This window comes from Lagenorhynchus albirostris, chromosome 7, assembly GCF_949774975.1.
Source record: "Lagenorhynchus albirostris chromosome 7, mLagAlb1.1, whole genome shotgun sequence".
Taxonomy (NCBI): Eukaryota; Metazoa; Chordata; class Mammalia; order Artiodactyla; family Delphinidae; genus Lagenorhynchus; species Lagenorhynchus albirostris.
This window is the reverse complement of record NC_083101.1, coordinates 68,046,014-68,060,288: the sequence shown is the minus strand read 5'-3', so window position 1 is coordinate 68,060,288 and position 14,275 is coordinate 68,046,014. Positions and strand designations below refer to the sequence as shown.

General features: G+C 43.4%; 1 protein-coding gene across 1 annotated transcript in view; it reads left to right on the top strand.

Annotated features, from left to right (window-relative positions):
• Positions 1-13,333, top strand: part of SAXO1 (stabilizer of axonemal microtubules 1) — a gene marked incomplete at its 5' end in the record, with an annotated part of 113,271 nt that extends 99,938 nt beyond the window's left edge. Inside the window, 2 exons of the mRNA XM_060153207.1 lie at positions 10,810-12,004; positions 13,212-13,333. Of these exons, the coding sequence (XP_060009190.1) occupies positions 10,810-11,813 (1,004 nt within the window). The remainder of the gene's footprint in view (positions 1-10,809; positions 12,005-13,211) is intronic.
• Between the last annotated feature and the right edge of the window lie 942 nt (positions 13,334-14,275).

The window sequence follows — 14,275 nt, the reverse complement described above, 5'->3', positions numbered from 1 at the left end:
CTTTTTTTTTTTTTTTAAATATCTTTATTGGAGTATAATTGCTTTACAATGGTGTGTTAGTTTCTGCTGTATAACAAAGTGAATCAGCTATACATATACATATGTCCCCATATCTCTTCCCTTTTGCGTCTCCCTCCCACCCTCCCTATCCCACCCCTCTAGGTGGTCGCAAAGCACCGAGCTGATCTCCCTGTGCTATGCGGCTGCTTCCCACTAGCCACCTGTTTTACATTTGGTAGTGTAAAATACTTGAGGACGTGTCCTCAAGTCCATCCTCTTCGTCTGCGTCTTTATTCCTGTCCTGACTCTAGGATCTTCAGAAACGTCTTTTTTTTTTTTAGATTCCATATACCTATGTTAGCATATGGTATTTGTTTTTCTCTTTCTGACTTACTTCACTCTGTATGACAGACTCTAGGTCCATCCACCTCACTACAAATAACTCAATTTCGTTTCTTTTTATGGCTGAATAATATTCCATTGTATACACGTGCCACATCTTCTTTATCCGTTCATCTATTGATGGACACTTACGTTGCTTCCATGTCCTGGCTATTGTAAATAGTGCTGGGCAGAGTACTTTTTGTGGCCAAATCTGGCCTGCAGCCTGTTTCTGTACAGCTAGAGAGCTAAGAATGCTTTTTAAATTTTTGAATGCTTAAAAAAAAATGAGAAAAGGGCTATTACTTTAGAACATGTGAATAGTAAGTGAAATTCAAAGTTCAGTATCATGGCTGTGTTTTGCTGGAACACAGCCACACCCATCTGGTTTCTCTGTTATCTATGGCTACGTTTGTGCTACAGCAGCAAAGCTGAGGGGCTGAGACAGAGACCGTATGGCATGCGAGGGCTAACACATTTAATATCTGGCCGCTTACAGAAAATATCTGCCAACCCCTGCCTCAGCTTGCCGTTCCCATCCTATATGAGGGAAGCATTTCAAGTTTAAGCTTAGTTGAGTTCCACCACTGACTGATGGATTGGTTCGTTAAAAAAATTATGAAAACGTAACATACAGAAAAAATGCACAAATACATAATGATACAGACCAGTGAATTTTGAGTAAATACACGTGGAAAACAGGATGCAGATCAAGACATATAGCATTGATACTCCCTTCCAGTTACCATTTCCACCCAGGATAGAACCATTATGCTGACTTTTAACTTCATAAATTACTTTTGCCAGGTTTGAACTTCATTTTAATGGGACGATTGCATTCTTCATTGAGCACCTCCTGCATCCCAGGCATGGTATTGGGAACTGTGACCTGCCCTTGACTTCACAGTCTAGTAGGAGAGACAGGGTGTGGAGTGGCGGGTGTGGTAGCGCAGGCAACGTGTCGCTCTCTCCGTGGAGCACGAGCCACAGGGCTGAGACCATGAGGATGGAGGCCCGCTTTGTGACCATTAACTTTGCTGCTTACGATGCACGTGGCTGCCTTAAAAGTATGTGCTAAACTGTTCCTGTCACATGTCTGTGGGTGTCTATGTGATCGTGATGATAACGGCTTTTACTTAGCCATGCCAAACACTTAGCCGAGGGGAGGTGGGGAGGCTTGAGGGGTTGTAGGAATCTTCCTGAAGCCCTTCCAGGAGCTCTAGATCTATTATTCTTGAAGATTCTGCATGTGGCTGAGCTCCTCTGCTTTTTCTTTGTGTGTGTGTGTGTGTGTGTGTGTGTGTGTCCTTTTACTTTCTTACCTTCAGTGTCGTCCTCTTCCACTCTTCTGTAGCTGCCTTCTGCCAAGCCACATTCTGGATGTCGTCATACCCCCCTGCATGGCTCCACCTTCGTGCCCTCCACCACCGGGTCCTTCTGGCTTGCTCCCCTATTACGCCCACCTTGACAGTCCTTGGCCTCCCTGGGATCTCCAGCCCACTGATGCCTCAGCCTTCCTTCTCAGCATCAGCCCCGCCTGTGCCTGTCATCATACAGCCTATTCCACATTATATCACTGCAGCCCGTCTCCTACTCCCTCTCTCTTCTGTCCTGCGGTTGCTTCCTCCTAGCAGCAACCGAACCCTGTCTTCTCCATGTCTACACCTGGATGTGTGCCTGAGCGTCGCTCCGACCTTGTCAGCTCATCTCCACTGTCCACAGAATGGAAGCAGAGAGGGCTTTTGCAGATGGCAATCTCATGTGACCTCTGCCTAAAACTCCTTAAGTAATTATTATGGTTCTTAGGATGAAATCCTCTGCTTCCTTGCAGATTTGGTTCCTTCTCCCTGAGCCCCTCTGCTCCGACCACAGGAACTTCTTTCAGTTCCTTTGCTCTATTTCTTTTCTGTCTCAGGGCATTTTGCACTGCTCTTCCCTCTTTAGAGAGCTGTCCTCCTGTCTCCTGTCCAGCATCATCCTTCAATGAGTGGCGGAAGGATCACGCCTTCAGAGGGAGTCCCAGACCTTCCCTCATGTCAGACCAAACACACCCTGTTAGGTGCTCTAAGAGTGTCTTGTGCTCGCTTGTTTTGTAATTCATTTTGTAATTTTGTTTAACATTGTCTCCATGGCTAGACTGCAAGCTCCTGGAGGGCAGGGATCTTTTTCTTTGCCTGCTACCCTCAACAAAGCAGGCACCATAGCAGATGTTTTACTAAGGGGTCAGCGCAACCAGGCATGCGGTGGGATGGCACTCAGGCCTCTGCAGGGCTCGTTTGTCTCCCTTTTCATCCAGGGTTTACAGGAGGGCCAAAAATGGATGCTGAGAACCAGGAAAAAACAAAGCTGCCGTGAGCACTTCCTTCACTGGGGGAGGGGCAGGGACTTGGTCGGGCTCATCCAACTACATCCTCTACTTTCCACATCCTCCCTGTGGGCTGCCTGGATTTACACATCTTGGAATAGTTAGAGATTCTTCAGAACAACTGCCTGCTCAGCTCAGTTTTCCTTCCCCGCCTTGCCCTACATGCAGGGAGAGGTCTAGGGGTGAGAAATGCTCCTTGCTTTCCTTAGGGGTTGGCAAGGATGGAGTAGCCTAGTGGTGTTATTTTAAGGAAAGTCCCCCCACTTCCTCCCACAAAATACTCACCCCTCAAAATCAACACACAGAAAAAAAAAAAAACAATCCTAATACTTAAGTTTTAATCTCTCCTACCTCCAGCTCTCCCATATTCCTCCCCTTCTCCAAACAGTTACATCTCAAATTGCCCTCTGCAAACCAGAGAATAGTATTCCGCTGCTAAAACTGAATCATGGCTGACTTTTCCCTACTGAGAAAGTTAAGATTGAGAAAACCTTATTTTCTTCTCTTTTATTTTTCTTAAACTTCTGGCACCTGTTAACTGCTATCTACTTACACGTATTTAATGAATGTATACCAGTGAAGTAGCAACAGGACTCTTCTGAACCAGGCAGGCTTAGACCCTTTGTGTTTTTTTTTTTTTTAGTTTAGTTTTGTCTTGTGTTGGGTCTTCGTTGCCGTGCGCGGGCTTTCTCTAGTTGCGGTGAGTGGGGGCTACTCTTCTCTGGGGTGCACGGGATTCTCATCATGGTGGTTTCTCTTGTGGCGGAGCACAGGCTCTAGGCGCGCGGGCTTCAGTAGTTGCAGCATGTGGGCTCAGTAGTTGTGGCACGCAGGCTCAGTAGTTGTGGTGCATGGGCTTAGTTGCTCTGCAGCATGTGGGATCTTCCTGGCCCAGGGATTGAACTCATGTCCCCTTCATTGGCAGGCGGATTTTTTTTTTTGAATTTTTGGTTGTGTTGGGTCTTTGTTGCTGCACATGGGCTTTCTCTAGTTGCAGTGAGTGTGGGCTACTCTTCGTTGCAGTGTGTGGGCTTCTCATTGTGGTGGCTTCTCTTGTCGTGGAGCACGGGCTCTAGGCGTGTGGGCTTCAGTAGTTGTGGTGCACGGGCTCCAGTAGCTGTGGCTTGCTGGCTCTAGAGCACAGGCTCAGTAGTTGTGGCACACAGGCTTAGTTGCTCTGTGGCATGTGGGATCTTCCCTGACCAGGGATCGAACCCGTGTCCCCTGCATTGGCAGGCAGATTCTTAACCACGGTACCACCAGGGAAGTCTCAACCCTTTGCTTTTATTCTGGCTACATCTGTACTTGATGGTGGATTTCGTAGTTCTCCTCTGAAATTCAGGTTTAAAAAGAAACAAATCAGTTTGTAGTCAAAGAGAACATATCTGTCATGAGAACTCACCTATAGGTGTCAGTTTGCAGTCTATGTGTCTTACTAGTTTTTTGAATAATACTTGTCATATCATATAATCTCAGTGGTTTATTTTTTCCATGACTCCTCTATGGTACAGTGGCTTCCAAAACTTGGTCTTGAATGCCAAACACGTACTTACAGTTTTTAGCACAGGAGATGCAGCAACAAAGGTGTGTTTAGTGAGGGAATAAATGAACGAATGGTTCTGGATCACCGTTTATGAGGGCTCCAGGTGACACCTTTTGGCATTAGATTTGCGCAAATCCCCATCAGGTCTGTTACTCTGTGGGTGCAGGCCAAGAGCAGGAGTGAAGATTAGAGAAGACCCATGACGTTTGCTCTGCCCTGTGGTTGGTCCTGCACAGCCTCACGCATCTTTGAGGGTCCACACCCTTGCCTTATCTCTTGGTTTATCACTCATTTGATGACTTGTTTCTCTTGTGGAAATTTGCTTTCCTAAGTCTTTTTCGTAGCAACCTTCATAGTTTTGTGGCCATACATTGATTCTCCTTACAAAGGAGGGGAAAATAGAAATCAAAGACCAAGGTCATTAAATATATGTATTTCAATGGGTGCATCTATATTACGTCTATATGCTCTGCTTACTATTGGTTCCATAGGAAAAATATTCAAAGTTTTCTCTTACTACTCTTATGGCCAGCACCTCTACTGGGCTTCAGAAAACCACCAGTAATATATGCTCCAGTAGCATTTGGTTGTAATTTTGACATTTTCAAAACGCTGTGCAATTGGAAAGACTGAGAGTGTAATTAGTTGATACTCAGCTTCAGGTTTAGCTAAGTTTTTTTTTTTTTTTTTTTTTTAAAGACACATTATTGAATGGAATCTCTTTTAAAGAGGTTCTTGCCAATTACACACATGACACTCTGGCCCTGAAGGGCTTTTACTGGTGGCTTTTCAGGCATGTGAATAGTTTGTCATGTGGAATTCTGAGGTTTTCAGGGTCCTGTGGAGGTTTTTTGTAATATATGCTGGGTGGAGGAAGTTAGGAGGTTAATGTGGTTTCAGCTGTATTGTTGGGTATCAGAAATCACATGAGGCAACTTTCAGTTTAGGAACCTGTTTTCGTAACACTTCATCCATTCCAGAAGAGGGCCAGAAAACCCTGTCCTACCCACCCCCAGGCACCTTGAGGCAGTGTGTAGGCATCTACAGGTAGATGCCCCCATTTCAGTGAGGCTTAAAGTCTGAGAGGGAAACATGTGGTTTATATTCAGCGAGATGGTTCCCTCTAAGGCCCCCTAATGCTTTCAAGATGCTGATAGAGCCATTAATGGCTCTTGGAGAAAGATTAGATTTTCAATTAAAATGAAGCCAATTTAAAATAAATAGTTGGTAGTATTATTAGCCTAAAATAAGCTTAAGAGTGTGCCTGGAGGGTGGGGTATGTCAGGCCTTACAGAGTGGTAGAGTGAGGAGCCTGACAAATTCTCTTCCCAAAAAAGGAACAAAATAGTAAAAACCAATCATTTTAGGACTCTGGAAATCAACCAAAGGCATACAACAAATTGTGAACCATTTATTCAGGAAAAACTACTAAACCTTGTTATGAACAGTGGGGGTGTGTGGTGTTTTATCCTGGGGCTGCTTCCATCACCCCTCCCCCAAGTTCCCTCTGTGTGGTAGGTTCTGCCTGGGTAGGCTGGGCTGTGAAAACCAGCAGCTCTGCTGCCAGTGGGGGCTGATTGGAGTAAAGTACATACGCAGGCATTCCCATAAAAAAATTGTGATATGAATGGCAAAATAACCAGGGAAGATAACTTGTGCAGTTAGTCTGAGGTTGCAGTACTACTTGAAGCAAGCAGCAGTCCAGTAGAAGAGTCAGAAATTTCCCAGAGAGATCCAGAGAATGAGACAGACACAGAGTAGGCCTTGATAAGCTCATACGTATTCCTGGTGGTCTGGAAGACTGTGCATATGGGCAAGGCAGTGTGCAGGCTCAAGAGATCAGAGAAAGGGTCTAGTTATTTACTCATCTTTCCTGGCTGGATATGATGCCTAGTGCATGTGCAGAGGAGACAAGAGACAGCCCAGCAGAAAATAAAAGCCGGGGAAGACTTGTTAGTTGCCTGATCTTTGACTCTATTCTCCAACCCACACACGGATCCATTAGCAAATGGCGAAAGCCTTAGCGGCTTAAGGTGATGAAGTATAACTTCTGGTGAATCATAGGCTGATTGCTAAACTATGCTGATAGAGGGTGGCGCTTAGGAACCTAGGCTTAAAAATAAAATCAATTAAAAAGAAAACACTCAGCAAAAACATCAGTGGCCGCACATTGCAGGGGAGATAAGTCTCTATAGAATTACTGCAGGCAGGTCACTAAACAAACAGCAAAAACTATTCCCGGTGGAAGATCAGAATCCAGGGTTGCTGAGGCATATTGTCCAAAGTGTTGAGTTTTTAACAAAAAATGATGAGGCATAAAAAGAAACAGGGAAGTGTGATCCAGGAAAAAAGCAGTTAATAGAAACTATCTCTGAAGAGGCCCAGATGTTAGACCTAGCAGACAGATATTTCAAAGTAGCTATTATAAATATGTTCGAAGAACAACAGGAAACCCTGTTTAAAGAAATAAAGGGAAATATAAAAACAGTTTCCAGTCAAATAGAGAATACTATAAAGGGAGATCCTAAAAATAATTGAATGAAAACTCTGCAATGGGAAGGACAGTCATCAAAATAAAAAAATTCATTAGAGGTGCTTAATAGCAGATTTGAGCTGACAGAAGAAAGAATCCATGAAAATGGAGATCTCAGTAGAGATTATCCAATCTGAAGAATGAGAAAAAATTGAGAAAAATGAACTCAGAGACTTGCGAGATACCATTAAGTGTACCAACAGACAGATAATGGGAGGCCCAGAAGAAGAAGGGGCAGAAAAGTATTTAATTGTCGAAACTGTTAAGTTTGATGAAAAATATTAATCTGCACATCCAAGAAGCACAATCCAAAGAGAAGAAATGCAAAGAGATCCACCCCTATTCACATAACAGTCAAACTGTTGAAAGCCAAAGATTTGGAAAAGAGCAAAAGAGAAACAACTCATCACATACGGGGAAATGACAACAATAACTAACTAACCTCTCATCAGAAAGAGTGGTGTGACCTACTCACAGTACTGAAAGGAAAAAAAATCCTGTCAACCAAGAATTCTATAACTATTAAAGATTATGCTTCAAAAATGATGAGAAACGAGGTGAGAAAGTGGCATGGACATATAGACACCACCCAATGTAAAATAAGTAGCTAGTGGGAAGCAGCTGCATAGCACAGGGAGATCAGCTCAGTGCTTTGTGACCACCTAGAGGGATGGGATAGGGAGGGTGGGAGGGAAATGCAAGAGGGAAGAGATATGGGGGCATATGTATATGTATAGCTGATTCACTTTGTTATACAGCAGACACTAACACACCATTGTAAAGCAATTATACTCCAATAAAGATATTAAAAAAATGATGGGAAAATATATTCCCAGATAAACAGAGACTGAGTTTATTTGTAGCTCACTGACTTGCCTTACAAGAAATAATAAAGGAAGTCCTTCAGGCTAAAAGAAAAGAATACTGAATGTTAACACAAATCCATGCAAAGAATAAAGAGCACTGATAAAACTGCTTATATAGGTAAATATATACTTTTCTCTAAATTAAAAGACAACTACAGAACCAATAATTATGAAACTGTGGGGTTTATTCCAGGAATGCAAGATTGGTTTAACATCAGTAAATCAATTAATGTAATATACTATATTAATAAGGTAAAAGACAAACCTACATGATTGAAAGCCACAGATAAAGCATTTGACAAGATCTGATACCCATAAAAGCTCTCAGGAAACTAGGTATAGAAGGAAACTTCCTCAGCCTGATAAAGTGCTTCCACAAAAACCCCTATAGCTAACATCATACTGAATGTGGAAAGACTGAATGCTTTCCCCTTAAGATTGGGAACATGGCTAGGATAGCAGTTCTCACCTCTTTTATTCAACATTGTAGTTGAGGTTCTAGCCAGTGCAGTAATGCAAGAAAAACAAATAAATAAATGCATCTAGATTAGAAAGGAAGAAGTAAATCTGTCTTTATTCTCAGATAAGATAATCCTAAAGAATCCACCAAAAAAACCCTACTAGAATGAATTCATCAGTGTGTCAGTGTTGAAGAGCAATATATAAAAATTAGCATTGAAAAAATATATATTAGCATTGAAAATCTGAAAACAAAATTAAGGACAGTTTTCATTATAGCCTCAAAATGAATAAAATATTTGTAATAAGTTAAAAAAAATAAATGTAAGACTTGTACGCTGAAAAGTACAAAATAGTGCTGAGAGAAATAATATGGAAACAGGTAGCGATAGTCCATGTTCATAGACTGGAAGATTCAATACAGTTAAGATACAGTTCCACCCAAATTTATTTATAGATTTAATGCTATTCCTATCAAAATTCCAGCAGACTTGTTGTTGTTGTTGCAGAAATTGGCAAAGTGATCCTAAATTTTATATGTAAAAATCAAACCAAAAGAGCTGAAAATTTGTCTTTTTGACAAATGATGCTGACATATTAAATATCCACATGCAGAAAAGTGAGCATAGACCTTACTTCACGCCATACTAAAAAATTAACTCGAAAAGTGTTAGAGACCTAAATGTAAAAGGTAAAATTTTAAATCTTTTAGGCTAAGACATAGGGAAAAAACTGAACTTGATGAAAATTCAAAACCTCTGTGTGCTTCAAGAGATACCAGCAAGAAAATGAAATGAAAAGTGAGAGACCGGGAAAAAATATTTACAAATCACATATCTGCTATTGGACTTGTATCTAGAATATGCAAATAACTCTTATAACTCAAAAATAAGCCAAACAACTGTTTTAAAAAATGGGCAAAGGATTTGAGTAGATATTTTACCAAAAAAGACACATGAATGGCTAATAAGCACATACAGAGATACTCAACATTTTCAGTCATCAGGGAGATGTAAATTAAAATACGATGAGATACCACTAAACACCCACTACAGAATGTCTGTAATTAAAAAACAAACCGTAATAACAAGTGTTGAAGATGTGGAGAAATGCGAACCTTCATACGTTGCTGGTAGGAAAGTAAGCTGGTACACCCACTTTGGAAGAGCTTGCAGTATCCTGAAAAGTTAAACATAGATTTAACATGCAACCTATCAATGCTGCTTCTTGGTATCTAGGTAAGAGAAATGAAAAGATATATCCACACAAATACTTGTCTGTCAATGTTCATAGCAGAAATTTTCATAATAGCCAAAAGGTGAAAACAACTCCAATGCCCATCAGCTGATGAATGGATAAACAAAATTTGGTATATCCATATACTCTAGTACTATTCAACAATAAAAAGGAGTGAACTGATATATGCTATGACAGGGATAAACCTCCATTACATGCTTAGTGAATGAAGCCAATGCAAAACACTACCTACCGTGCAATTCTCTTTATAGGAAATGTCCAGAAAAAGGCACATTTATAGAGACCAACAACTGATAAATGGTTGCCCAGGGATGGGAATGAAGATTGCAGATGGGCTTGATTGATATTTTTTGGGTTGATGGAAATGTTTTACAAATAGATTTTTTTTTTAACATCTTTATTGGGGTATAATTGCTTTACAATGGTGTGTTAGTTTCTGCTTTATAACAAAGTGAATCAGTCATACATAAACATATGTTCCCATATGTCTTCCCTCTTGCGTCTCCCTCCCTCCCACCTACAAATAGATTTTTTAAATTTATTTTTTTATTGAAGTATAGTTGATTTACAATGTTGTGTTAATTTCTGCTGTACAGCAAGGTGACTCAGTATAACTAGATTTTGATTATAGATAGTTGCACAACTCTGTAGAAGTTATTGAATTGTGTATGAAGGATGGTACGTTTTATTTTATGTTACACAAATCATACCTCAAGAAAGCTGTTTAAAGAAAGTGTGCCTGTGGACTCCACTGGTGTTGGCTATATACCTCAAAGACTCCTGGGAAGCTGCTTTCGTTTTCTTTGTAAAGTTGTAGGCAAGAGAATTCCCTGTGGATTCCGAGTTGGCTAGCCAACACAGTGCCCTTATTCCCTTGGAGCGATATTTGATTTGCGTAGATTATAGGGACTTAATGGCTGTCACGCCACGGATGACCAGGGAGGCCTGGTAGGTCTGGCTGGTGGCCCAGCAGTGGTGGGTTGTGAATCCCCTGTCTCACTGCCCTGCCTGCACCTTCACAGCCACTCTTTGCTGATTCACAGAGGCCACCTTCCCCTTAGAGGAGTGGAACTGTTCTTGGATCAGGGTAAACCAGCGGTTGGACTTCTCTGTTGGAATCGCTTCCCTGTATCCTCCCACGGCTGTGGACCCTCTAAAATCCCTGCATGCAGCCTCGTGGGTATGATGAGACTCCTCTAAATTTGTCTCTTCCGCACAGCAGCCCTCAGATACCACAAAGTTGGAACACCAAGCCCTTGGTTGAGGTGGTAGCAGGGATCTACTCTGTTCTTTGTCTCAGGGAACATCTCACTGGAGATTGGCTTGTGGCTTTGGGGCTTCTTGGAATACATGCAGGTTGAGTGACTGGATTTATGAGTGATGACCACTTCTGCTTTATTTTCAGCTGATTATTTACCCTGGAACCAACCAAGACGAGAACTGCTTCGTGTGCCACACAGCTACCGGCCAGCGTCAACCAAGTTTGATAGCCGAACCACACACCAGGATGACTACTCCATGAAGGGCCTGGTGAACACCAAGAGCTGTAAGCCTCCGGCCGCACTCAGGCTCTGTAACATCCCCCTGGAGGATCTGACAGACTACAAGATGAGCTACGTGGCCCACCCCATGGAGAAACGCTATGTGTATGAGCCGGAGAAGTTCAAGCCCTGTGAAATCCCCTTTGAAAGCCTTACCACTCACAACGAGTCATACCGGGGCCTGATGGGGGAGCCAGCCAAGAGCTTGAAACCTCCAGTCAGGCCTAGTGTGCTAGACACGCCGTTCTCTAACACCAGCGAATTTCGAGATAAGTACCAAGCTTGGCCAACGCCCAGGATGTTCTCCAAAGCTCCCGCCACCTATGTCGCTCCTGAAGAAAAGATGGACCTTCTGACAACAGTGCAGGCCCACTACACGTACCCTAAGGGTGCCCCAGCTCAGTCCTGCCGACCGGTGCTCTCGGTCAAGAAGGGTGGCCGCTTTGAAAGTTCCACCACGACCAAAGAGGACTTTAAGCAGTGGGTCGGCGTGCAGACCAAGCCAATCAAGCCCGTCTCGCAGCTGAAACGTCCCACCGAGCCCTTGGACCACCTGACCACCACACGAGCCCACTATGTGCCCTGCCCTCCCGTCACTACCAAAAGCTGTAAGCCCGCCTGGTCTGGCCTCCGACGGAATATCCCTGTGGAGGGCCAGACCACATATACCATCAGCTTTACTCCTAAGAAAATGAGCAGGTGCCTGGCTTCATACCCTGAGCCTCCCGGCTACATCTTTGAGAAAACAGATGCTTTGGGGCACAGAATATACAGGCCAGTTTCCCAGACAGGCTCTCGGCCGAGCAGCCGTCTTTCTGTAGGTGATTCAGAAAATCCTAACCAGCAGGAGTTGACAGTGTCAGCTTGATTTTGAAAGATTGTAATTTAGAAATTGCAGACTACTTTTAAAAGCAGATGATTGAGTTATTCGTTGGACAAAAAAAAAAAAAAAAAAAGAATTCCCCAAAATGAAAAAAAAGAAATCTTCACCATCGTTTCCAGCACACTTGAATAAAATGAGAATCACTTGACTCAAGGAAAATGACATTTAATCACTGGGTAATTAGTCCCCTTAACCCTCCTTCTGCTGTCTCCCCCTCTTGGGTCCTTTACCTTGTGCTCATGGAATCAAAGCTGGTCTCTGAGGGTTTTTTTTCCCATCCAGATGTATTTTATTAATTTAATCATTGTATTAATTGACATTATGATTAACCCTTGCCAAGTATGAAGTGCCAAAGAATATAAACTTTACTTTGGGGGGATCGAATCTGCAGGTCCACGTGTTCACCCCACATGCTGTCTACACAGAGAGCAGGCTGTGTTCTTTGCAAGCTTCGGGGAGATTCCAGCCTAACTCTCTCATTGCCTCCGCGTCCTGGTGGGAGTGCCTTGGGCCTGATCTGGAGTCTTGTTTTGGGTTCTCTCTGCCCAGGGCTGTTGCACAGGGCATCTTTCTACCTCTTTACATCATGGCATATGAGCACAAGCAGTGTTGTCTCAATGGCTGTGGGTCTGGTCGTGGGAGTTGGAGGGGTAGGAAGAGGTTCTATGGCAGTCCCAGGAAAGCATGGACCTGCCAGACCTCTCTCACTCCCAAACCAGCGCAGGCTCTGAGTCCAGGGAGAGGAGGGGGAAAAAGGGACCCTTGGCAACCAGGCAGTTGGCAGCTGGCCCTTGAGCTGTGAGCTCTTCGAAATGCTCAGAACCTGGAAAAAATGGCCTCAGCTTGGGCTGGTTCCTGGACCTGCTTGTCCTAAAATGACAGCTGTGATCAGACCTCTCACAAGGCTTGACACAGTGGTGAGCTGGATCCTATCCTGGAGAAAGGGCTGGAGGTTCCTCTTTGGGGCCTAAGGTTTGATCCTAAGGCTAAGTAGTTTGGAGATTTTTTTTTTAATTCAGAAGAGTCAAGGAGGGACTTTGTTCAGGAGGGCCCAGGCCAAGATCAGATGGATTCAGGGTCTGGGTGAGCCTCATACAGAGGGATGCAGATTGACACCTGGGATACCCACCTCTCTTTTGAGTCTGTGGAACCCTAAAATATACTCCATGGTCTCAGGGAACTGGGGAACAGTGTGGAGGGGAGAGGGGAAATTTCAGCTCAGTGCCTGTTCACAGGCAAGAAACCTGTGTCTCTTATCCAAGTCTGTCTTTCCATGGCTCTCACTTGCCTGGCCCAGACATTCAGGTCCCCACCCTTTTCTTCTCACGAGGTGTGCTTCACTGGGTTGGGATCTATATTATTTAATCCTCTTGGTTATATCAGGTCTGGATGCCTGCCCTTACGTGGTAAAGAAGCTGAGAGAGATTGTGCAGCTTGCGGAAAGCCACAGAGCTTGGAGCACCAAGGCCAGGCTTGGAACCCAGGTCTTCCGTTTCAAGATCCAGGGCTGTTCACCCAACACCAGGCACCCCCGCATCTGCAGTGGCTCAGATCGCATGGCTCCACAAACCACATCAAACCACACTGTCTCTGTCTGAACTCCTTTCTGGAGTCCATTAAGCTAGAGGAGACCACTTAGGAGGGTAGGTTTTATTATTTTTGTTTCATTTTCACAAATCAAATATTGGCACTTGATTTGAAACACCAAATGGTGCTAAAATGCTTATAAAAATGTAGCAATCTCTTAAGTAGCTGCCCCTTGGCCTCTACTATGACTTCCCCAGAGAACAATTTGTAAATTATTGGATCTGTTTCTGCTAATATTTTCCTTCAAATTCCTAAATAATATACTGCTGTCTGTTGATTCATCAATTTTTTTTAATGAAAAAGAAGTTTAAAAAATATTTTCTCACTATTTTTATTTATTTTTTTTGGCTGCATTGGGTCTTCACTGCTGCACATGGGCTTTCTCTAGTTGCGGTGAGTGGGCTTCTCATTGGGTGCCATCTCTTTTTGCAGAGCACGGGGTCTAGGGCGCAGGCTTCAGTAGTTGTGGCTCATGGGCTCAGTAGTTGTGGCTCACGGGCTCTAGAGCGCAGGCTCAGTAGTTGTGGTGCACGGGCTTAGTTGCTCCACGGCATGTGGGATCTTCCTAGACCAGGGATCGAACCCTTGTCTCCTGCATTGGCAGGCGGATTCTTAACCCCTGCACCATGAGGGAAGTCCCTGACTTATCAATTTTAGACATTGTCTGTTTTGGTAGATTAGGAATATTAATTCTTTTACATCCCTTCCTTTTCTCCCCCGTCTTCTTAGTATAGTTATATGATAGTGTGTGGTTATATCAAAACTAATAAGCTTTTCTAATGTGTCTGATGAGTAGGAAGGGAAGAAGCTGAAGAAGGATGTGCAGACCTGGCTGATTCAGGAGCACTGAGTCCCCTTGG